A 25,885-nucleotide genomic window follows, 5' to 3' on the forward strand; every position below is an offset into this window, starting at 1 on the left:
GGAACGTGTTTCCTTTACCGGTCATAGCCCTGGTCAAGGCAACCTTCCTTTAAAGCACAGGTGACCTTACTCACACCACCACCTCATACTGCCTCGGGATACCCATTACTCAATATTCATTTTTCATACACCCAAAACTCGTAATGTATAGCTGTGAATCTCCTGAAAAATCAGTCACAGTCTTCATGATTGAAAAAAAAAAAAAAGAAAAAAGAAAAAAGGAAAAAGAAAACATTTGTTCAGCCCTCCCTCCCCCTTGTTGGTACTAACGAAATGGACTAACCACCCCATGCAGTACCTTCCTGTGTTGGTACAAATTAATGAGCTGCTAATGCCCAAACACTACCAGATTCTTACTTCTGATTGGCTGCAATCTGGTCATTAAAGCGAGGTAATTAATGCCAGATTGCACACACAATGCTAACAAACAAACAAAACAACCCCAAACCTGCTTTTCTCCTGCCACAAACAGCGAAACAAACAACACTGACATAACGGCAGCTTTCAAAGGCCAGTTGCAGTTCTGCAGCAGCACCTCAGTTAATGAGTGTAGAGAAAAGGATCCATCTGAAGAAGAAGAAAGTGAAACTCAACAGCCTTTCAGTCATATGAAACTAGCTTGGAGAAAACTCAGAGACGGTGGCAGCCACTTAAGAAGAAAATTCAGCCAAAAATAAATGTACAAAGAGTTCAGTTCAAAATTTCAGTAATATGTTTCCCCCTTGTCACTTATTGCTCAGATTTTGAAAAGTGTTAAAAGCTGGAATGCAAATTTCTACAGCTAATCATTATATGAGTGATCATGACCATATATTTTTGCTCAAGTTTTCTGGCAGTCCCTGTAATCTCAGTCATGATGAACTAATACGACTTACTTGAAATGTCATGTATGCTTCATCATAGATTTAGTTAGAATTTAACATTCTGCAACATATATACCACCATTTTCAATGTCAGCAAATATATTAAAATACAACATTGAAAAAACATCAGCAGCAGTAATGAGAATATTATTAGCATGAGTAACTTCTATTTCTATTGACCAAGTACAGCCACTTTCCTGTTTCTTTCTTTAGCTCAATGGCTTATGATGAGCAGTGTGTTCACAGAATTAAACTCTTAACATATTTTACAAAAATATTACGAATAAATACAGTTAGCTTTCAGACAAAGGATGACTGTCAGGTTCTTAGTATGTAACATAAACCAGAAATATTCTATGTAGTGCTCTGGTTTTGTAATAAGTCATTGTGATAAGGTTAACACTTCAACACAGAACAACATAGAAATAAGAACACCCAAAGATGAAAATTACTTTGCTTATGTTGCTGTATTAGAATTTTATTTGCTAAAGGGTGAAAACAGATTTGCAAAATTCACAGTTAACTTAAAACAATAGTTTTAAACCTTTTATTCCTAGCCCTGGCTGCCTTCAGGAAGGAAAGAACATCTGGTTATTTAAGGAACACAATATGTTCACATTTTCTATGACTTTTGTTTCTAATTGGGTTTTTTAATTTTTTTTTTATTTGAACAACTCTAGTTAGAACTATGTTTTTTAATCACTTTATATTTTTCAACTGCCCTATCTCTGTATCTCTACTTTTTAATTTTGCAGACTTTGCTTTGAAAATTAACAGTGCTCAATGGTTTTAAAAAAATGGAGGATATTGGCCACTTGTGGTATATTAAATACACAGAGACACACCTTCCGTAAATGCTTTTGGATATACAGAAAAAACCTTGCTTCATTTTCTCATTTCACATATACATACTTGCAAAACCCTGTTCTTTCATAAGAAGCTCTACTTTTATATCCGGAAGGACTGTGAGTGCATAGAACTAACTTTCATATAAATGATTGAGGTAATTATCTGTTCAAAGAAATGTGAAACAAATACTCTGCTAAGCAGGTTAACAATATTACCCTATGCAAAGACAACAACACTGATTTGAGGTTTTCATTCTACATTTTCATGAGAACTGGAGCTAGCCAAATGCAGAAAAGGCTTAAATTCAATTATTCTACATTGATCCATACTCAAGCCTATAAAATTAGTATTTCTCAGGCCCCCCTTCAGAGACAGGTGCATTTACTTTTTTTCAGCTATTACTGAGCTCTGTATTTCTCTTCAGTGGCACTGGAATATATCAGGGATGTGGAATATAAAATGTCCTCTCATCCCAGCTGCCAACCAGGATCCTTTAAGTCAAAAGGAGAGTTGCTGCAAGCATTAGATTAATGACAAGCACAAATTACTTTTCATATTACAGTTATTACTGGATAACGCAAAGACTTCTACTGAAGTTTGATTCCACAAAAGGTCAAAAAATTGTGTTTGTCTATCTGTAAGAAAAAAACTCCCCCCATCTTTTAAGTAGAGCTTTCTTTTGACATTTAGCTCTTCTGGTGAGGACTGCAGTGAAGCGCAGCAACCAAAAACCAGTAGGTCCATCAAGCGGAAGTTTAGCTTTCCTGATAGGCTACAAGGCAAATAAGTAAGGAGAAGATATCTGTTATGACTGAGCAAGGAAACAGAAGAAGAAATAATGGATGACATCAGAAGAGCAAACTCTGATTTATCTCCAGAATCAGAAGTTATGGATGGGCAGGCCGTATCAGGTCCATATTAACTACTTCACAATTTATGACAGAATTGTTCCTCAAGAATCTTTCCGTTTTATGTTCATATCACCAACCTCTCAGTCCAAATACCTACATCTTTTCCTTGGTGAGATTATTTGGCATTTAACTATCTGCAAAAATAAGCCTGAAGACAACATATACTAACAAAACTTTAAAAGGCAATTCCTGTTTGCCACTGTCCCAGGGTTTCTGCAGTTCCTGTCCAGCTGAGATTCAGAGCTCCAAAGCGCAGAGAGTGAGCCTCTCCCAGATATTTGGAACAACACTAAACATACTAGATGTGTTCAACAAATAATGAAATAAGCCACTGGACCATGCACCAATCTCCCACAGAAAGGAATGAGAGTTGTCCAACTTCACACATTAAAAAACAAGCAGAATCTTGGAAGAAACGCCATACGGAACAATTCAGCTCTGGCTCAAGAGAGCTAAGTTGCACTGAACCAAATGTAATTTCCCATTAGAAACTGGAAGCTAGTGATAGAGAAATACACAGGAAAACATCAAAGGAGGAAGAAAAATCATTAAACACTGCATTTGCTAATCATCACTTATAAGTTACACTACTGACTAAAATCTCCTTGTCTTTTCTTCCAATCTCCTTTTATCTGCTCAGGGAATAAAGGCAAACTGAATTATCTTTATGCAGATAGCAAAAAAAAAAAAAGGCATTCTAATTTTCCCACTTACACTGGCGCATAATCTGTGTACTGATTTTAGACTCCTAGAGCACCCATGATGTCATGTTGAGTCTTACCTTTCATTCTCTCTGTAATGAAAAATTTTGACAGACTTGGAAAATTTTTATATGTAGGTCTTACACCACACAGCATAACAAGCCACAGTAGGCAGACTCCCATTTCAGAAATACATTGGGTTGAACCAACATATGCTTAAAGACACATAAGTGAAACTTTAAATTACATCTAGGGAAAGATAAAAAACAGGTACTTAAGTCACAGCATTGGAGATATACTTCTTTCTCTGACCAGAAGGTATTTTTTTCTTTCAGAGAGATCTTTTAGAGAAGTTTAACTTCCTTACTGAAGCAAGTCCAGACTTGTTAATGTAGTCTCAACCTAAAGACCCAACGTAAAACAAGAGGAGCTAGAAGTCCCTTTGGGCTCTTTATTCTCTGGAAATCCTAGCTTTCTAACCTTTGGAGTATTTCCCAAGCAGGTAAGTACAGCTCAGAAATGAGGAGCAATCATAATTAATCATATTTAAATTGCCAAAACAACTAGCAGTCTTTGCATGAAAGAGCTTTAAGTACCCATTCACCTGACTGAAGGGAGAACTACCTGAAAGATATGGTAAGATACACATCCACTATTCCTGAAAGGTGTTAAAGGCACACCTGAGAATTTGAATTAATAGAACACCAAGGCCTTATGAGCCTGTCTTCACTCTGTTTGATACAACAGAGTGAGGAGCAGAACAGTGATCAAGCTTCTTTCATGTGAAGTTGATGGGTTTTGCCCCCTTCTGCTGGTAGCATGACTTGTATACTGTCTAGGATGCTTTGGAAGACAGCTGATTAGTAATTATTTTTTCTTTTAACATACCCCTTTCCTAAACAACAGATTACATACTGGATTTAGTTTGATATCGCAGCACAATTTCCCTCCCTCTGTATCTTCCCTCAAAAAATAGTTCTGTCTTGTTTTGCTAAGACAGTACATAAATAAATGCTGGGCAGCTTGATTTCACACTCTGCTGCCTGAATCTTAAGAAAAATTCTACAGATCTAACATTACAAACTCTCTTACACACTGAAAAGATGATATACTTTACTTCTCGTCATGAAAGAAATCTTTGTGCCTGAGAGGAATGAAGAAAGCAGCTGTAAAGAAAGCAGCTGTAAAGAAAGCAGATTTCTGCAAAAAACTGATACAGAAACAAAGAGACATTTTTTTCGTAATCCATAGAAGTGTAAACATTGTTATTGAATGAAATTTTGCAGAAGACAGTCAGAGTGCAGAAGTGATGAATTTTTCACTTTCAAAGGTGACTTGCCTCAAGAGATGAGGGAAATCAGACTTTACGCTGGCAGCCTCCTAATGGGACATGCTCAAAGACAATTCAAAACTGGTAGCACAAATTCTGCTATCTGCCAAAAATCTGAATACTGGAAAGATTATTGCGTACAGCTTTGCCTTAAACATTTTTTCCACCATATTGTGTATATCCAATGTACACTTAATATACACATGCCATTCTAAATCATCAAGAAGTTCACATATTTTGTAGTATAGTTGAGTGTATCAAAAACATTACATTTATATATTTGTACATTTTATTCCTGTGAATCTTTTCAAATTGTAACAGCAGATTCTCAGTTTTAATTGAAAACCATCATGTATCTACTATATATTGGGCATAGGTAGTGCTATAAGGATTAACAATGGTTAATCTCCAGAAATCTCATGAAAAATATTTTACAGACGATATTGCATGACAGTTTCTACACAGCTTACTAGGTTATTAAATAAAATATTAGTTTCAAAAGTATACTTTATAATGAAAGATGTCTGTGCAGAATACCAAACAAAGGAGCATAAACATCTGCAGTTAGCTGAGCTCCTGGAGAAGTTTAGCAAACTAGTAGGACAGCACCCTTTTAAGAGTAAAAAAACTTGTATTCTACTCTTGTTTATCAACTCTTTCCTTCAGCATGTCAAAGAATTTGAAACCATAGTTTAGCCCCCAAAACGCAGGTTGTAATTAACATCATAGCATTTGCAACATTCTATTACAGAGATTTATCTCCTGTGTTTACAAAGTGAGCCTCTCACCTTTGGATCTCGGAGGAAAAGTGCTCTTAGGATAAGGGAGTGAACATCTCCAATAGGTGGATAATGCATCAGAAGTCCCAAACAGGTCTGATAATTACTTGATATCACTATAATGAAAATGAAAAAAAGCGAAATATTACTATGTTGTTTTCTGTAAGTTCATTACAGTTCAGATGCAGTTGCCTTGTCCCACATGAAGGCTCTCAGAACTCAACTTATTTCACAGACATTTGTATTAAGATTCAACTCCAAATTCGGATGCCTAAATTTAGCTGTTTGTTTGTGAGCTGTGCACTAAAACTCCACCAGAGCCAATGGAGGTGGAGGAGATACTGTCAGTGAACAGGAAATGGACACTGATTTTTCACTCACCTGCGGACAACTAACCCTAAGGGTGTTATTTGTAAGGTAAATTCTACTTCCAGTCTTGCTTTTATGACAATTTTGCCCCAATCTGAAAATTCTTTGCTGAAATATCTTTTATCATATTCTTATTTACATATGCACATACACACACACATACATCCGTATGCAAATATAAACTGATGTCAACAAATCCTTGATTTCCAGTAAATCAACAAACTTTTTACAAAATGCTAACTACAAAGGGAAAAAGTTAGATTTTCATTTCAGAAATACTTAAAAGTATAACACCCCATTAATTTAGTAGGATTTTTTACTTATTTGGGAATTTTTAGCAAGTTGATTTTATCTAAACCTGTTTAAGTATACTCCATGGTTCTCTGCTTGCTGTTGTTATCTATTTTTTTTCCAAATCAATCTCATTATGAGTGCAATTATTAAAGATGTCTTTTCAGGCAGGTCTGTGTAAACTACATCATTTCTTTTGCACCATCCAAATCCAGGCAATCCATCTGCCACAGCTGTCAAAGCAATGCCTGTTGCTGATGCTTGCACTGTGAAACATAAAGACAGCCTCCAACATTAATATTGTAAATAAATTTTTAACAAACTACTATTCTGAGAACTTTAGCTGTAGCAACAAATACTTCTAATCAGGCTTCTACACCAGAAATAATCCTTGCAAACATAGAATTATTTTGAATCAATAAAAGACAAAATAAATGGTTGTTCTGTGGACAGAGAGATTTAAATGTTTTACTTTTTATTCTTTCATGTGAATAAGCCTCATATCCTCCTGTACCTTTCCTCCCTCAACAAGAGGATTATGGGGAAAAGATGCAGGACTGGGCAAAATGAATAATTATAATCTGTGTAGGGAACCACTTTATCATCTTCATTTCCGTTGCTGATCCGACAGCTTGTAATTTCATACATCTGCTTTCATTTGTAAAGCACTCACTTATCCTACTCATTCTTTATCAGTTCTGCCTGTTCTTTTCCTATCCTTTGTTTTTCTTGTTCATATTCAGGTACCTGTTTTTTTCTTCTTGTAGTCACAGAGCTGGCATAATGAACACAACACAATGGTCTCAGTCAGAGATCTTTCTGAGAAGCATAATACCAGCACCGCATATTACATAACCAAGCCAATTCTCATGCGTAAATCAAATTTAAGATACTGCACTGCAGTTACGATTATGAGACCTTTTTACCAAAGCAACTAAAAATACTGAAAATGGACAGTAAATTCTACATAATTTTATAAATGATAAGTACTAAGACTAACATTTCTCTTTGGAGCACACCAGTATGTGTTCTATTTTGCAATGGAAAATTGATTAAAAACATTCTTTCTTTATTTCTCCTGGAACAGATATTTGCTGTCTCACTGATACAGAGAAAAGTAAATATTAAAAAATCTAATTGATTTTAATGGTGCAGACTTGAGCTCTGACAAAAACTGGTATTTTCAACCATGAGACATTTACTCTATTAATTTTTTGAAATGTATAATAGAGAAGCAATTGAAAAATTGAAAAAACAATAATCAAACTGTTGGGCCATGACTTGTGTCCCCTCTGCTCCCTAGAATTTATATTTAAAAGTGAATCCATCACTGATAAATTGAACAAAAAACAAAAGCAAAAGCAAAACTTAAATGAGGAAGGTCTGCTAACTTTTATATTTATTTAATCTTTATGGTTTTCTCCCTACATTCACCTCTCCTATTCTCATGTAGAAATTGTTATAGAAAAGAACATCACTGCTAGTGCTCTATTTACTGGAGAATCTTGGGTTAAAGGGATCAATTTGCTGAAACACCTCTTGGTATCTTTCTTTGTTTCAAGAGGGCCAAATGCATGGCCAAATGTATGCTACTATACAATAGCATGGCAGTTTTCTTAAAAATGATGCAGAAGATATCAGCAAAACAAAACAAATTCTCCTTTTCTGAATATTCAGATTGGAATTAAAAGGATTTCTAAGAATCAATTCCAGGATGAAGTTTCTGGAAGGAGACTGCAATACCAATTTCTCTCGTGTCAGCAGTAGTTGGATGGTACTGAAGTTCAAGGGTGAAATACTGTGGCCAGCTGCCTTGTAATAGCCTTGGTGCTTGCCTATCTGTGCTGCTCCTCCACTTATCAGCTTGGCAAGAATCACATCTGGATCCTGCTCTTAGCGTGAATAACAAGTTATCACTTTGCCAAAGAAGAATGGGATCAGTATTTCTTGGGAAAGCAACAGAGAAACTCCTCTGACAGGGAAAGCAATCGTACTGCCTTTAAATACCTGTTATGCAGTAACAACAGATTATGCAGAGGAACAACGAATTGCTTTCTCCTCTGCTTTCGATGAGATAGACTTTTCCCTGTTGGTCCAATAACCATTCCTGGACGCAAGCAGTAGTAAAAAAGGTTGAAAACATGAAAACTAACTGTACCTGTACTCAGTCAAGTCCTAATTTCCTGCCACCTGTCATTTCTTCTGAGTTTCATGTTTGAGGTGGCCAACCCTGTATAGAGATGACTTCCTAACCTAGGAATGGTGGGACTCATTCCCCCTGCTGCTTTACGCATTGCTATGTTCTATTTAGTACCCTTAAATTGAATTAAACATAGATTATACAAACATCTTGCATGATAACAAAAATAACAAATCAACTCCTCCAAGAAGAGGCCGTGGTTTCTTTATTTCTCTTAAAATATTCAGAGTGCCTTTAGATAAGAAAAATATACTCTAATAATGTCCATAGAGGAGCTAGAGACATGGTAAAAATACAGTTATTCAAACACTGATCAGTCAAAATTAGATCCTGGTGTAATAACATCATTAGTTTACTATGCAGAACACGGACAGGTCTTCCAGGTATGTTCATTTTTGTCCTTCTTCATGGAAAGTATATGAAATAAATACCTTTTTTTTTTTTTTTTTGCACTGAACCCTCCCTTCCATTCTGATTTCACCAACAGCTGCTTATACATTCATATTAGTAAAAGAGAAGTAACATATTCATGCTTCTGATTTGACAGATTTTTAAACAAGTTATATTTTTCATGTTTTTTTTTTTTTTTTTCCCCAAAGAATTCCAGAAAATTATTTATTAAAACTCAGAGACACTTCAGTACACAACCCTACACCTGCTTTGTGAGGATTAACACTGCACGGATAAAGCTCTGCATATTTAGTTGTTAAACTGAACAGAGCAGTTTACAGAATGGCTGTATACATGATTATGTATCTGCAGTCTCTAAAATGATCAGGTCATTTCAACTATGTTTTTGTGTATACACAGTAATCTAAAATTCTAAACGTTACCCTCTCCTTTAGTAATACATAGTTTGAGTAACAAAGAATTTCAAAATAAAAATAAAATTAAAAACATAGTAGAAATGCTACTTTCTTAAAATCATGTCCTTGAGAACATAACAAAACAGAAAAAGATCTAGCAGTTCCCAAAACAGCAACTCCTTCCCCATCCCCAAATGTGTTGTTATGATAGAATCTGCATCATTTTTAAACTCTCAAATGCTTTCAGTATTATATTATTATCAGTGCTTATGTTTGATATTTTTATAACATATTAGGAGTTCTATTATTATTCCTATTGTTTCAAAGTTCTAAAACTGAAAGTTTCCAGATGTTTTATTTATAGATGATTAACATCATTTTTTTAAATAACATTTCCTTTCACCAAATAAAGAACAGTTTTTAGAAACTTATTTGAAAATGGTTTTTAAAATATTACAACATCTATTCGAGCTCAAATATTAACAACAATATAAATAGGAGGGAAAAAGGAAACTTTTCTATTACAGATATATATGGAAAGCTTTCTTTTATCAAATCAAAAACTGTGAAGATTTCTGAGCTTGATGTTTACAATATATTCAATGTTATCATATTTATGATTGGGTATTTTTTTTTCACTGTACTACTAAGCTTAGAGTAACTAATTAGGTCCAACTACAGAAGAAAAATATACTTATTTCAGAAAAAGCAAATGTATGAAGTATTAGCTGTCCTGATGAAATGACTTTGCATCTTATTTGAGCACATGTACTCCACTTTAAAGCTATTTATTGCTTTATTTTACTAAATCTGGGGATTTCAAAGAAAAAAGGAAGATTGATTTCATACAGATGCCCATAATACATTTTTAGCTCACATTTTAGTTACCTCATACCGATTCTCACGTATGAGCACCATAAAGTGAAACAACCAACCTCAAAGCAACCTTCCTTTCCCAGAAAAGAGAGGGTGCTTATAGACACATTTCTTAATTATCATTTTTAAAGGGAAATGATGGCACGAAATACAATGCTGATTTTAAGAAACAATTTTACATGCATCTGCACCATGCATGTATACAAAAATTTTTAAGATTATTTCAGTTTACTGCACATAAACAAAACAGATTCAGATTACAGAAAACGACTTGGAATTGGATAATCCTGAAACAAGCATTGATTTTGAAACCTCTACACTGAATTAAATGTCCACCTCTTTGAGAGGAATGTAAGGCAGCTCTAAATGCTGCATGTTTATTAAAAAGCAAACTAAAAAAACCCACATGAAGTCCTATGGCAGGCAGTGAAACAACAGTATGTGTAAAGTACACGCGTGTTATATTTTCAAGATTGGGCCCTAAAATAACAACAACAGAAGTTGAAAACTTTGTGTCCTAGAATACAAAATTGTGTCAAATATGTGACCTTGTTACAAGCTAAAACTTACAGATTGTATATAATTAACACCCAACAGCATGCTAAAGAATTCATATATTTAATGTCAAACATGCATCTTATTGAAAAACACATATTTTGTTGTGGCAAACTCGTATATGGATTTTTTTGCAAAATATGATAGGACAGGAATAAATGCCTTTTAATTAATCATTACATATTTTCTTCCTCCCATTCATAATTATACAAACTAGCAACATTTTTTTACTTTCTCTTTTGTACTAACTTCATTTATTTATTGCTCATCACTAGTCCATATGTGCAAATATCTTCGCAAGTATTTCAGGTATACTGAAATAAAATAAAATGAAGTGATCAGTTTTCTATGCATGGAAAAAATGTATTTTGTAATTGCTACTCATCTCTGCATGTACATTTCCTTCACGACATAACTTGGAAATCTATGAGTCACTGTCTTGTGCATTTTCACATTTTTCAAAGCAGAAGAGCAAAAAATGTATTTCCAGTATCAGAAGATTTACTCAATTCATTGGCTTTGTCAGAAGGTGGAGCTCTATACATACCTGAATCACTGACTGCATAGAAAATCTGCAACTCCATATAAAAACACAGAACTACTCAGAAAACAAACGTGCATTTAACTCCAAGATACAATTTGTTTCATAAATACAGCAGACTGTGCCCGATAACAAATGGCTCCCCTCATAGCATTTGAAAGGATTTTCAGTTTGTTAAAAAAGTCACAATGCAATTTAGCATTTCTTAAGCCCTCTGTTTCTTTGAAAAATGGGTCCGCATTCTTCTTAAAAGATCGTAAGATAGTTGATACTTACAGGCATCTCTAATATATAACAACATGGCTACAAAAATGTAGTCAACTAAATTCAGGGTGATACTGTCAGCAAATAGAGCATCCCACACAACAAGAAGGTCCTGGAGTGGGAATTCACGTCCAAAGAGGAGCCTTACCCATCGCCTGAAAAAAACAAAACAAAACAGAAAAGACATGCTGTATTTATCTGTTTCGACAAATATTGTAAAGCCAGTATACGTATCACAGGATCAACTACAATCCAAAGCATTTCAGCAGGAAATTTTGCAAATTATGAAGGTCTACGAGAATCACTCACCTAATTGTGTTTTTGGAAATGTTTGTGTGTGTCTACATTAAGGGAAGCAATACATTACCAACTGCAAAGGCTTAACTGACTAATACTGTTATGTGGGTGAACCTCAAAAGAAAGAACATATCAATCCTATACACCATATTTTTGAGCATTTGATGTGATACTGATCGAAGATGAAAGTGAGATGATGTTACGCAAGAATAGCCTGGAACAGACAAGCAGGGTGAAGCCAGCGGTTTACGAGAGCCCTGAAAAGCCCACTCAAGTGAAAGCCAGTTCAAGGCAGATGCCAAATAGCAGTAAAAATGGATCGGGTCACACTTGCTCTGAAGAGGCTTCCTCCCTGTTTTTGACAACAGTGTTTCCAGCTCCATGTAAAATATGCTATGGATGCTGTTTTGATTAAACCTAATTTAAATCTTTACCAGATTTAGTGATAATCTGCATATAGACCACACCATTAATTCCTGTTCATATCTCTGCTGTTTCATACCCAGCAAAATGTGAAAATCTATCTTATTAAATGCAAAATTTGCTTGAGACTGGAAGCTTGAGATACAGTAGGAAAAAATAATTTCTCAAGCTTTCTTATTTCCAGTTCCAGCTCTTACACCGACCTTGAGACAGGCACTTCCCTTTCCTATTCCAAACCAGAACCATTAGCTTGGTACCTTTCCAGGTAGCAGAAATTATCTAAAGTTATCTTTGAAAAAGCTACAGAATAGTTAGTAACATTAGTCCTGGAATAGTTATTACAAAATGGACTTAAAAATAATGAATTACATTTTTAGCTGGGATATGCAAATTGCTACGCATGTGGAATCTGTTTATTCAGTGGCAAGAAAAGATTGATTGCAAATTTCTGCTAAGCAAATTGAGTCATTCTGTAAAACTCACAAAATTTTCTAAAAAGGCAACTAGAAATTTCATCAAGATTAGTTTCACTTGTAAGAATTCACGTTTAACCACTTTGGTACCAGAACTCGTTGCTTTAAGGCATCTGCTTTTTTTTTTTCCTATTCCAGTAACAAAAGTTCATTTCTGCGCAAATGAATTCCAACACGTCAGTCAAGTACAAGCTTTTAAGATAGCAACAGTCTGTACAAAGCGACTCTCCCTTACGAACGAAATTGAAAGGGACTGTTTTGTTAGTCAAGGGTTTGTTCATTCAAACTTTTGTACCCCCGATATTGGAACTGTGTGTATAACCCATAAAAATGTCCATGCTACAGATTTAGAGATCACTGTACAGAATATTATGCCCTGCAAGACACATTCCCTTTTAAAAGTGAAAATACGTGACCTCAAAATACAGTTTTATCTAATCCTTATTTTGCTTACACCAAACATTTCTGTTCTATAGTCTTGTAACTTTTTATTTTAGCATAGTAATTATAAAGGTCGCAATATTAGCTATGATAAAACTCAAACTCTGATCAACCCCCCATCCTATGAGAGCTCATTTTCAGGCCTCAAAAAAGAAAAGTCAGAAGAACTGCTAACAAAAAAGCAGGACTTATCTAGTACATTTAATACCACGTCTGTTCTAGCCAAGGGATTTTACCATACAGCAGCACATTACCCTACAGTGCCTTGCCTACGGGAGACCATTATCCTATGGTGACACAAACATTACCCAAACTCTGCGTGAAGCCTATTACTTGCATTAACAACCCCTCCCACCTGTAAAACCTCAACTTTCATGTTATACAAACTGTTAGGAAAGAAATTGCAGCTAAGCTTGAAGCATTTGAACTGACTTTGCCTGCAACTACCCAAATCTCACGCAGAAAGAAGCCTTGCTAAAAGTCTAATACACTTCAAGGGAAAAAATACACCATGGTGTAATGGGATTTGTTATTAGTCTTTTATTAGAAATCTCTTTTGCTTCTTTACTACTTCATTATGCAGTGTTAATCGTTTGTAGATGCAGGTTTATTCTGCTCTAGCAGAAGTCATTCCTTTTTTTCTCCTGCTTTTATACTTTCTCCTGGGAAAATTAAATCTCAGTCCCCAGAGGTACCATGTTTCACAGATGTAGGCTGCTGAAGAACAACTGGACTTCCTTTTGCAACTGTAATATTACTGTTAATTATTTCAATTCTCCTGTCCTAAAGGGAGTAAGCAACTCATACTGCTGTAAATGCATATATACTAGCTGTTCTCTTATTTTCTTTAGCAGCATTTAGCTCACAGAATCTATAAACCAAGGACCCCATTGCCTATGTGAACCATACTGCCATAAGACAGGACTTAATCAGCTTTTATATTCATAAAAAGGGTTCCTAATTCCTCAAAATAAGTGTTCATACTGGAAAGCTGTCTTTCAAACTAACACAGTTTTATTGCTTTTACAAATATTTGCAGAGAATTTCAGACACACTTAATAATTGCATGGGACATGATAAACCTTTTTTTTTTTTTTTAGATGGCTGTCTGTGCTTTAATTATTGTTCTGTCCTTGCCTTACATCCATTACACCTGCGAACAGTGAAGCTCACAATAGTGTACCTTTAATAACATGCAATAGTACAATAATTCATAATTTACCAGGCATCCTTAAATTCCTCAAAAAGCACAGATACTTTAAAGCTATAATATAGAAAGGTACCACCACCTACACTGTAGAATATGTAACTGTATCTTCTACTTATAATTCCCATTCAATTAAACCAATATTCTCAAGACATCAGTAATTACTAGCAATAGCTAATGATTCATTAATGACCTTACAATACAGAGAAAGCAGGAGAAAACTGTGCTCTAGTAAAGCCATTAAAGAAGGCAATGATCCAGCCTCACCAGTTTTAACTACAACCACAACCATTTTAACTGAGGCTTATTGGACAATTCTTCAAGCACTGATAAGGTTAATTTAAATCTGTAGACAGCTTTATCGTTACAAATATTTAGTTGGTTATCTTCTATTTTCAGCCATTTATACTTTTGCTAAATTCAGTCTTCAGTACAATGTCCACCCCAAGTGTCTGCTCAAGGCTTTTTTTTTTTTTTTTCACAGATACTTTTCAATAGAACAAGGTTAAAAAAATTCTGCCCATGCTTAACTTACTTTTTCCCCAAACAGTCCATTAAGAAGATCTAAAATCAAAGTAATTATGTCTCTAGTATTTCCTCTTTGCTGTGTATATTAAAAAAAATGCCCAAATTTGAAAACTCCTTTGTTGGCCTAAGTTCAGGAGAGCTCAGGTTTGCACAGAGCATGTTCTCCTTCTTCCTAACCCTCACCACTGACCCACCGGTGCATCTGCTGTCCCTGCACAGAATTCACTGTCCTGCACCCCAGCTGCTTAGGAAATGGCAAAGGTGCCATCCACCTCCCATGGCTGATGGCACGTAGCAGTTGTGCCAGAGGAGGATGCTGGTCCTCTGGTTTCTGATGCTTGCAAGACACACTAGGGGAAGGCTTCTGGAGAAAAGGAGGGTCAATAGGATTTTGCAGGACGTCACTTCATTTTCAGTGCAAGTTTTGTTGCTTTTTTAAATAAGAAAATCATTTAAATGGATTAACCATTGAAAAGAACACCATCTTATCCAAACTAAGCATTCAGAAGCTGAGAAATACCAACATTAACATCAGTTTACAGTTTACTGACTGAGAAAATTATATCTAGGTTCTGTCTCTTTATAAAAACTCTGCCATGAATTATGTTCAAGCAAACATTTGTATCCAGCGCAATTTACTATGTAAAGTCACGGTCAATAATTTAGGAGAAAGGGTAGGCACACTTTAGCTGTGATCTGCTTTTATGAAAATAAGATATGGAGCAAGGATGAGGAGCAACATTTATATAATGCATTCAAAAGAATTTAAGATATACGGAAAATCAAGAATTACGCAAGTAATACTTCGGACAAGACTCAATGCCTGTGCCATGTTTTCAGAGGTCTGCAGCAGGCAGGGCTACCGCAGGGGCTGGAGCAGGGTTGGGTAACGCTTGTATGGATGAGAAGGAAGAGCAAACTCAGCTGTAAATGCACAGCAAAAGCACCCTCGGAAGAGGACGTGATACCGAAACTGTCCCTGATTTCCTAGTTGCCAATGTCAGCCTGAGGGGAGATGGGCAAGTTCAATCAGGATGAGCTTCTGAGGCATGTAAGATAGTTTACTTTCTTTTAATGGCATGAAGGGGACCAACAAAGACAAGCTTTACCAACATTTCAGATTAGACCTGTTACACAGTCCATTGCTCCAGTGTTCTGCCTCCTTTCTTAATAAATCTTGTTTTTATTAAGACTCCTGTGGTTTCATACAGTTCAGGGATTTTGTACAGAATGTCCTAAAGAGATTAATAAAACCTTCAAATGATGAAACAAGACAGCAAAGGAGACATGCCTGAAGTATAACTGTAATGTCTTTTTTTTTTTTTTTTTTTAAAGGGGATCCTTCCTGCAAGAGTCTTGTTGGAAGAGCAATACTGCTCACAATGCACGAGAAACTCTTAATGAGCCCAGAGAAGAAAAAAAAGCAGAATTGCTAAGTGCAACAATTAACAGAATGGCATTTCTAAAATAAATAAAGCCCTACTAAGATTCAGCATTTTGTCAGAACTGAAAGAAGCATGTGAAATCCCAATAAAGCCAAAACATTGGCATAAGAAGTTGTGTTGGAAACTCATCAGGCTTTCAGAAACTTCTGATGTGTTCAGTCTAAATGTGTTGGAAAAAAAAAGAAAAAAAACCTACACATTTCCAATATGGATTATATGGGTTTCAATCTCTACCATAGTTTTTTTTCTGTCAGAATATTTAAAAATAAATAATAATGATAATAAACATTTGTTTGTTAATATAAATCTAATCAAATTTAGCCTCAGTGATGAACAAGAATACTGAACATAGTACACTTTATTGCCTTCTTTCCACTACGGAAAATATTTTTGATTTGTCCTGTTGAGAATTCCTGCTGTTCTCCATATCCTGAAATAAATTTATATTAATTACTTTATCAAACAGACATTAGCCTGTCTCTTTAAAATAAACACCTTTAACTTTATATTTACAAATGAATTATTTGACATGAGCATCAAATTGTTATTTAGACTCCCATTTGGTTTCTTTAATATTACTAGCAGAGGTTACTCAGCCTTGCATTTAAGAAAAAAAAAACTATCAGTTTTTGGAAGACACTATGTATTTCCTTATTAGAGAAGGTTTTCCTTTTAAAAAAGGAGATCTTTTAATTAATAATTATTCTAATAATTATCTCCCTCTCCTTGCCGTAATTTACCCTTGTTGACAAAAGCACTTACTGCTGCCTTAAGTCAGACCAACTGTAATACACTCACTCACAGGAATATGCTTAATGAAAAATGTGCCACTGCATCTCACAGCAGTAATGCTTAAAATTGTTGGGAATAGGCTACAATAAAATTATTGAGCCTATTAGCCTGCTTTGGGTAGGTTTCTGCTGCAGTTCTTAACTAAGTTTATACGACCTGTTTTGGCATCAGTGCTGCCCTTGGTGTCAGACCTCCTGTTGCTGCCACTGTCCCCTACCCCTGCTGCCACCCTGCAGCCACCTTCTGGGGTGGTACCAGCAGCTACTGCTGGGTGCCTTGGGCATGTTCACCAGAGATGGAGGTACCCCTGCTAGAGGGATAGTAATTTCCCTTCATGTTCTTGCAGTGGTTTTCCTCCTTGATGGCTCTCCTCCAGCCTGCTGTATTGTTCTGAATGGTGACAGTCCTATTTTGCTCTTCTGAATTTGTTTTGGGGGTTGTTTTGTGCAAGTTTATGGGAATCCACTCAGTGGATTTAGAGAACTCAAGTTCTCTAAAGGCAGGAATTCAGACTAATTGACCTTATAATCTTGGGTTACTGTCTTCGGTATGCAATTTATTTCATTGATCCTCTTTGTCTAAATCTCCAATAATATGACTGACTGAAACAAGCTTTTAAATTACATGTAATTGGTTCACCTTTTCCTTATGAAATGTCAACTTTCTTTTGACTTTTTTTTTTTTCCTCTAGGAGAGTTCTAGTTTCTTTGTACATTCAAATTCTTTTTAAAGAGGTAGTTTTATTTTTACATTTTGCTAATGGTTCCCACATCAAATTTGCTATAGTCCATTTCTGGAAAAGCCTGAACCTAAATTTATTTGTAACAGTAATTATGCAGTAATACATTTTAAGAATACGACTGTTTTCATTAACAGTTCTGCTCTCCATCAGTTTTAGCTTGCTGTACTGGACAGGCTAGATTACAGATACTCCACTTCATCCTTCTAACATTTTCAGAGGTTATTTTGTTTTTTAGATACTACAGGACTGAAAGTCTGTGGAATAGGAAAGAGTAAAAAAAAAACAAAAACTCTCTCATTAGCATGTTCAACTGATTTGAAGTGATTTGATTAGTATCATAAAGAAGCCTGCAACTGGCTTTTCTATAACACTGAAAACTTCAAAAACAGAGCTAAGAACTTGAATATGAAGAGAAACAACAGAAACAAGTTATCCACTTTTTTCAGTGGGAAAGATGGGAGGTTTGCACTGAAGGTAGCATTTAATTTAACAAAACTCTCTGCAGTAGGAGGAGTACATTCCCACTTCAGGTTCCTTTCCATTCTTCCTAAACACAAGGTAAAATAATTTCAGTATTTCACATACACAACACTTTATAAAGGCATAGTAATTAAAAGCTACTACAAACATTGTATTGACAATGATAACCTGTGTTTGCAGTAAATACTAAAGACATCACATCCAGTTACTGGACTATAAGAATTTACTGACCAGTTTTTACTGTGGAGAGTGGATAAAATTGCTGTACTCCGATAGATATCTACAACAAGAATAACCGTAATAAAATAATGAACAAGTTTCAGCCATTACCGAATTTTTAAAAGAAGTGCTAGACACTTGTCAAGATTTTTTTTCTTGTCAAGATTTGTTTTCACACTGACAACAAGTATCAAAGATCAAGGTTACTCACCCATTTTTGAAATGTAGGCCAAAATACAGAAGTAACAACATGAAGGATCCAGTTGTTATACTATGATTCATTTATAAATTATCTGCGCTAAATTGTGCTTTTACTCATTGTAAAAAGACTGAAGAATACTGCAGTGTTTCTGCAAAACAACTAAATTTTAACAGCTCAGGCAATATCCAGATTTCAAAAACAAGGTTTAGTATGATACTATTACGGTGATAAACTAGGAAGACCAGAGGGGAGTGTTACAGTCTACTGGAAAAAAACCCAACCACCTTTTCAAGTCAATGACAAATCATTAAGTGCAAGGACTCTGGGACTACATCTCTGTTACCTACCTAAAAGCATAATGCAATGACTAATATCTGCACTCAAAAGAGAAAAATGCAGGGACATGAAGGTGTGCCTACTGAATTCTTACTGCTCTTGCCTCTATGCAATTCAAAGCTCCAGCACTAAATACTGATGACGCATGTACATTTTGTTTTGAAAATCACTGCAGAGTAGCAAAAACATTTTCTTTTTTTTAACAAAACTAATTACAGGTGAATGATTTTAAACACTATTTGCTGCAGTAAACCTATTGAAACAAAAGAGGCACTTCTAAATTAGTGAAGTTCCTACTGATATCAGCTATTAGCAATTAGGAACTCCACCCCCCAACTTTTCCATCTTTCAACAGCAATGATTAAATTTGGTTTTAAAGTGGAGAAATTATATTAGAAAAAACAACTCTCAGTGTTGTAATTAAAGCACAGTTCTTAAGATGATAAAATAAATGTGCTAATAGCTTTATCCATTGATTCAAGATGTACGTAGTAGCTTTAAAAGATATCTCTCTTTAAAAAAAGAGAGAGATTTAAAATCTCTCTTTAAAAGGAATCCTACAATGTTTCATGTCCCACAATGTTAAATCTCCTATAGAATTACTACTTGTCTCTGTAGAATCTACTGGGCAAGACTTAACCTAAAAGACAACTATTTTAAAATAAGAGGGAGATAGAGCATTTTTTAAGAATTTTAAAGTAAACAAGAAAGTTTTGATCAAATATTATGAAGTTTCTGTTTTCATATTCTACCTTGGAGAGTTCCCTATCACAAACATTAACTAAAATGCCTCCTTTGTCCATAAAAATCTGAAATCTACAATTGAACCACCTTTCTGTTACCCTGTATTGCTGTTATAATAAATTAACTTTTTTTCTGGTGTGCTAAATAAAAATTACAATAAAAATTTCAGGAGGTTGAACTTCTTTTAATTCTTCAAGTATCTGCCTACATGCAGCAATGCAGTTGCTATTGGAAAACATGCTGTATTCAAGCCATCAAGGCAACGTGCTCAGACTACCACCAGCTTATCAATCCACAAGAGTCTTTTTTTCTTTCTAATGCTGATTTGGTGTTACGGAGGCCTTAGTTGATAATGAAGACACAATTTAAGGTTTTCATGGTAAAATTAGGGATGATAATATATCAAAGAATAAGCATTATAAAGTAAAATGCTAGCTTTAAGCTAATTAAATTATATATCAGATTGCCTACTTTATCTCATAAAACTGCATAAATATATGTCAAACATATCTGAACTCAAAGTACACGACCTTTACAAAGTGATAATCTTCCAGTTAGGCTTCAAGCATAAGAAATTGAAATTGTGATACTTTGATATGAAGAATACAAACAACTTATTCATATATTGGCAGCCATGCCCAGAGAAAAACGTACTTAAATATCACTAATGAAGACTTCACTAATATCAGCAAAATCTTACTACGCATACCTTTTGTAAAAACCTGATTTTAGTATTTGGTAAAGTCCTGCTAATTCTACTGAATACGAACCCAGGTAAAATTATAAAAGAAAAATAATTTCCTTGCCAATGAACTGGCAAGAAAATGTGTAGACGCTACAACACCAAAACAGCTGCAACAAATGCAAAAAACACTAGATAAATACTTATTCTGTGCATCCAGAATTTTGTTTGGGTATCTTCCATGAATGACTGGAGCACCCAACTTTACAGCAACGTTGTAGATAAAGGAACTCTACTGGAAATTCCATGTTTGGAGTTGGTACCCACGGGGAAAGACCACCTCCAAGGCATCCCTCAGTGCAGAAAGAATCCTGCACTCTGTTAATTCTTCCCATCACGGTGTATGACATATTTCAGAGATGCTTTCCCTTTGAGAATCAAAATTAAACAGCAATAAACCTAAAATGGAGAATTCCTACCTGCTACCTGAACTGGGACTTATTTCTGCAAACCTCTTTATAATTAAGTATACGACATTTCAAAATCTCTTGGTGGCTCTCCACCACAGAGAAGAAATTTATTTATTTTTTAAAACGAGGAGAGAAGATTTATATCATCACTGAATACAATATTACATCTATTGTACACTCTAAAACTAAATTAAGAGGCTGTTCAGAGGCCATACATGCAGCAGTCCATTTCAATCTATTAGTCTGGCTAAATGTCTTCATACATCCAATGAAGGGAGTCATCATCATCAATCTGCCAGTTTTAGTGACCAGTCAACTACACGTTGATGCATGCAGCAAGGAAACACAAGCATTTCCTCCCTGCTGTCATACCTCCGAACGTAAGAATCAAGCAAGGCTATTTCAACAGGCAGCACACAAGATGTTGATTTATCTGCTTATTACAAATAAAAATATTAGAATCACCACTTTATTTAAGACCTTAGTTCAAAGGCAGAATATAAGTTTGGAGCCTGATTCCATTATCAAGGCAAATAAAGAGTATGGTAATTATAAGTAGTGCAACTGTTTACATTCAGCAATACTGATATATTAAGACATAGACAACTAAACCAGAGTTTTAGTTTCTCCCACTTGAAAAAAATAGTAAAACAAGCATTATTTTTGTATATTATATAACTGCACTTGTGAAATTCTTTGCCTCGTAAGTTAATTGCATCATTGTGATATCCAGAGTTTTGCTTTCATTTAAACTGTTAAAAACTAAACAAAACAAGAAAAAAACAACACACACTTTGAAGTTCTTGTATCCTTTTTGTACATACTTAAAACAAGTCATTCCACATATTAGTTACAAGAATAAGAGATTCAATTTTTGTGGAACAAAGTACCTATGACTGGTGGAGTTTTGTGCTGTGTAGCTGCAGCCGTGTGGGAATAGTGCGTTTTTAAGAGATGCACAAGGGGCTTAGTGGTCTCATTTAGCTACCTATGTGCCCCTGCAGAAGCCCTGCTAGCAATAAAACACTCTGGTAGCAAACAGCTAATTCATTAATTAACTACAGTATTTGCTGGAAAGGAAAGCACTAAACAACGCAGCACACAAAGTGCAATTGTGGTTGTTCCAGGTCCCTGTCTGCAGTATGTGTGGCAGAGGCAAGCAATGCCTACGCTGTTTCTAATTATTCCAATTATCATGGCACACTATGAAAACTTGATTAATAACACTGAAGATATTGTTGTGGCAATTAGCCATATGGTTGTGGGACTTTATTCTGTCACGATTTAGCCATTAGCATCTACTTATGTTTGTCAGAACAGTGCATCCGTGACAAGTTGAAGTTCCGCTCACCTTGCCGAGTCCCCTGTGAGCAGCACTAGAGAACTGTTTATTCCTGGGAGCCCCTCGCCGGAGTAAATTTTTCATGTGGCATCCGGTCTGACTGGGGACAAATGTCAAGTAGCTTATGTGACGACCCATCAAGCCAGGCTTGCTTCGCAAAAGGTGCCTAGTAAATGGCTTGTCAAGGCAGGCTTCTTTCAGAGGAGGATTTGACCAGTAAAATTAGCGTCAAATGGCTTGTACTGAATGTTTGCGATGGTTAACCGTTCAGACAGCACGCAACTACCATTATTTAGACATGATGAAACGTTCTATTATGATTTTATACACCTATGAGTTACATGTTACAGTATGCTTGAAATGTATAGCTCGAAGCAGAGGGACCGTGGGGCAGCACTACTGACACACTGGTCAGCAGAGCTGACAGGTACACAAACTGACGATACTACGAGCCATCTTCTTGAAACACACAGTATATAGTGCTTATTTTAATTGCTCTTTCTTTTCATTTTGTGGTCAGAATAATTGCTCTAAGTTTCTCTCTAACACACAAGGAAAAGGTTTAAAAATTCATTAATAACAGGAGGCTTTTTCCTCCTGAAAATAGTCTCACCACTTCTCTAGCACTGCAAATCAGCACAAATGTACTTACATCTACACATCACTCAAAATCAAAATGTTTGCAATCAAAGACAATTCCAAACTTAACTAGTTGTCCACAGTTAGGATTCAACAAGTTAGTCCTTATTAAAAAACAGCAGGAAGCACCAAAGAATTAGCATCTGCTGCAGAGGGATGCTATGTACAACTGATGACAGTATGCTTACATATTTTGGACGTGAAAGGAGGAAGCAATAACTCAAGTTTGTAGAAATGACAGTAAAATGACACTATGAGTTATGCGTGTAAGAAGTTTTTCTAAAAGCACAGAACTTCAAAAAGAACCATTTTATTTTAGAAATTCACCTGCTACTGTTAAAAAAGAACAATAAGAATTTTAAGCTGGTACTGCTACTCAATATTTGGATCAAACTAGGAGTTAAAATTATATCATCCACATCCAAAGTGAAATCTTATCCACACCTGCAATATGGGAAGATCAGATGAGACCACAGTCCTTTCCTCCTGGCCTAAGTCATTCTCTGCCAAATCTCTGTGTTAGGAAGACGTTCTGTCCTAAACAGAGATTTGAGAGTTTGGGTTGTCCTGAGTGTTGAGCACACATTCATTGACACCCACATTTTGTCCTGGCCATATGGACATCAAAAGCCTTACAGCAAGCCATGCTTTAAACAACTCTTGTGTCCAAACTCCAGTCAATGAAGTAGAAGACAGTGGAGGTTGTTTCTTCATTTCTATCTTATTTACACAGGTTTATGCATTGTCAGGAACCTTCTCCTGTGCATATGTAGGTTTCTGATTATCCTTGGCATTGCAAACTTGGCCTGATCTTCTCAACACTACTTCTGTCTGCTAATTCATTGTTTTGGTTTAACTTTTATATATAGACCAAAACCAGCCACAGTGAAAGATGTGACAAGTTTTACAGTTTTCTCTACCTCAGACAGGTGCTCAATTTCAGAAATCAGAAAAATACTCTTTATTTTTTTTATTTTTTATTTTTTACCAAATAGATATGTTCCTTCAGAAAGGAACTCAAGTTTCAGTTTTCTGTGTGCTTCTCACCAATTTTGGGGTAGAAAAGGGACGTTAAAAATCCCTCTGTCTGGCAGAAAATCTGTTGCACACTTGGACAGTTCAAATAATAGACTTCTCAAAATAACAAATTTGAATTCTATTGTCTTCCTTAAACTTTGATCTGTTTCCTCAAAACTGTATTTGAACATTTGTGCACAAGGGACATTTCAGGATTGGTTTCTGGCAGCATGAAAATGGACCTGACATCCTAATCCTCTGGCTTTTCCTACGACTGGCAAATGCAGATGGGGAAAGTGTCAGTCTGATTGGGTAGAGGTGAACGCCTGCTTCATTGGAAGCATTTCCATGAATGCAGGTCGACTCTTCTGCAGGCTGCTCTTGAGCTTTTAGAGAAGCAGAGATAGAGGGGAGGGATGTGATCAGAAGCAGGATAAATGATCCATAAGTCAAGGTATGAAAAGGAAGGGCTGAAGGCTAGCTGTATCTAATGGCTAATTTCTCTGACCATACTCTTCTATGCTCCAGCACAATGATGCCACAACATAGCTGAAGGGTAAGAAGACAGAAACATGCCTGGTGCTGCATCTGTTCTAGTGCAGCCAAATGCATTTGTCTGCTAAAACAATATATCATCCCAGGCAGCGCAGTACCTAGCGCTGGAAACCACCCACCAGACTGACTGAAGTTTACAGGACCAGAGTGGTATATACTCTCAAAACTGATCTCACCAATTCTTGATAATCTCAACAGTTCCTCTAGGCCTTCTCTTCTGAATTCTTACTCCTTGTTGCTTGGGATGTAAGTGATGTTTCATTTGAAGGAAATTACTCCATTGAGTATTTAGTTGTCTGTGACAGGTAGAATGCATACTTTGAGGGGGCGGCATCTATCTCTGTCAGTTGAACCAGGCTGTGAAAGCACTTGCCAATAATCGTTATCAACTTTCTTACTGCCTCAGATGGTATTCCACAATCTTAGATAGGTAATTCCATGCCTGCTTGGAAAGTGTCATCGTTCAGTATACCAATCATTTAAAGATTTTACTTTCATTCAGAACTTACCTGGCCTCCAAAGGATCTGTTCCTAAAGAGTTTAGCGAGCTTTTGATGTCCAGAGAAGGCTGACTCAGCAACAACTCTGACAGAATCACAGAATCATTTAGGTTGGAAAAGACCTCTAAGAACATCAAGTCCAACTGTTACTCTAGCACTGCCAAGTCTATCACTAAACCACGTCCCTAAGCACCCCATCTACACATCTTTTGAATACCTCCAGGGATGGTGACTCCACCACCAGTTCCCTAGGCAGCCTGTTCCAATGATCCACAACCCTTTCAATGAAGAATTTTTTCCCCACTATCCAACCTAAAACTCCCCTGCCACAGCTTGAGGCTACTTCCTCTTGTCATATTGTTTGTTGCTTGGGAGAAGAGGCCGACCCCCTCTCCCCGCTACAACCTCCTTTGAGGCAGCTGTAGAGAGTGATAAGGTCTCCCCTAAACCTTTTCTTTAGGCTAAATAACCCCATTTCCCTCAACCGCTCCTCATAGGACGTATTCTCTAAACTTGGATTAGAGAATTTGAAAATAATTTTCCAGATGTGGGCTATCCTTGCAGCATTATTTTTTGTGTGTATGTGTTAGAAGCTCCAAGTTTGAGATTCATACCCAAATGTTCAAAGAGGTTTATACTCTAAGATCTTACCTATACTCGAGGGAGACAACTTGTACCACAAAAACGATTGGACTGATCGCATTCTAATTTCATACTTAATTATCTGCTGAAAATCATCTTCAGAAAATACGTATCTCAGACTTCACTTTGTCTCTGTGAGAATTTGTGGACTCTTAGGAGGTTTGTTTTTTTTTGATTCTGTTCAATCTTTAGTAACAAATATGTCTCGTCTAATGCAGCATCAGCGTTAGGAATGCACTTCATGAGGACGGTAAGTACTGAGAATAAAAGAAGTGAAACCACATCCATCTCTGGAAAGCAAATGTAACCTGCAGGATGAGGCAAAAATTTAGGCATCAGGAGACACAGTCATAGGCGAATTATTGTCCTATATC

At 35.9% G+C, this 25,885-nt stretch overlaps 1 protein-coding gene across 4 annotated transcripts in view; it reads right to left on the reverse strand.

Annotated features, from left to right (window-relative positions):
* TBC1D5 (TBC1 domain family member 5) overlaps positions 1-25,885 on the reverse strand; it is a 320,152-nt gene that overhangs the window by 69,017 nt on the left and 225,250 nt on the right. For all 4 annotated transcript variants that reach the window (XM_040546783.1, XM_040546784.1, XM_040546786.1 and 1 more), the window contains 2 exons: positions 11,348-11,490; positions 5,443-5,549 (listed from right to left, as the gene is read on the reverse strand). In XM_040546783.1, coding sequence (XP_040402717.1) covers positions 5,443-5,549; positions 11,348-11,490 — 250 coding nt within the window. The remainder of the gene's footprint in view (positions 1-5,442; positions 5,550-11,347; positions 11,491-25,885) is intronic.

The sequence above is a fragment of the Cygnus olor genome, chromosome 2, assembly GCF_009769625.2.
Source record: "Cygnus olor isolate bCygOlo1 chromosome 2, bCygOlo1.pri.v2, whole genome shotgun sequence".
NCBI lineage: Eukaryota > Metazoa > Chordata > Aves > Anseriformes > Anatidae > Cygnus > Cygnus olor.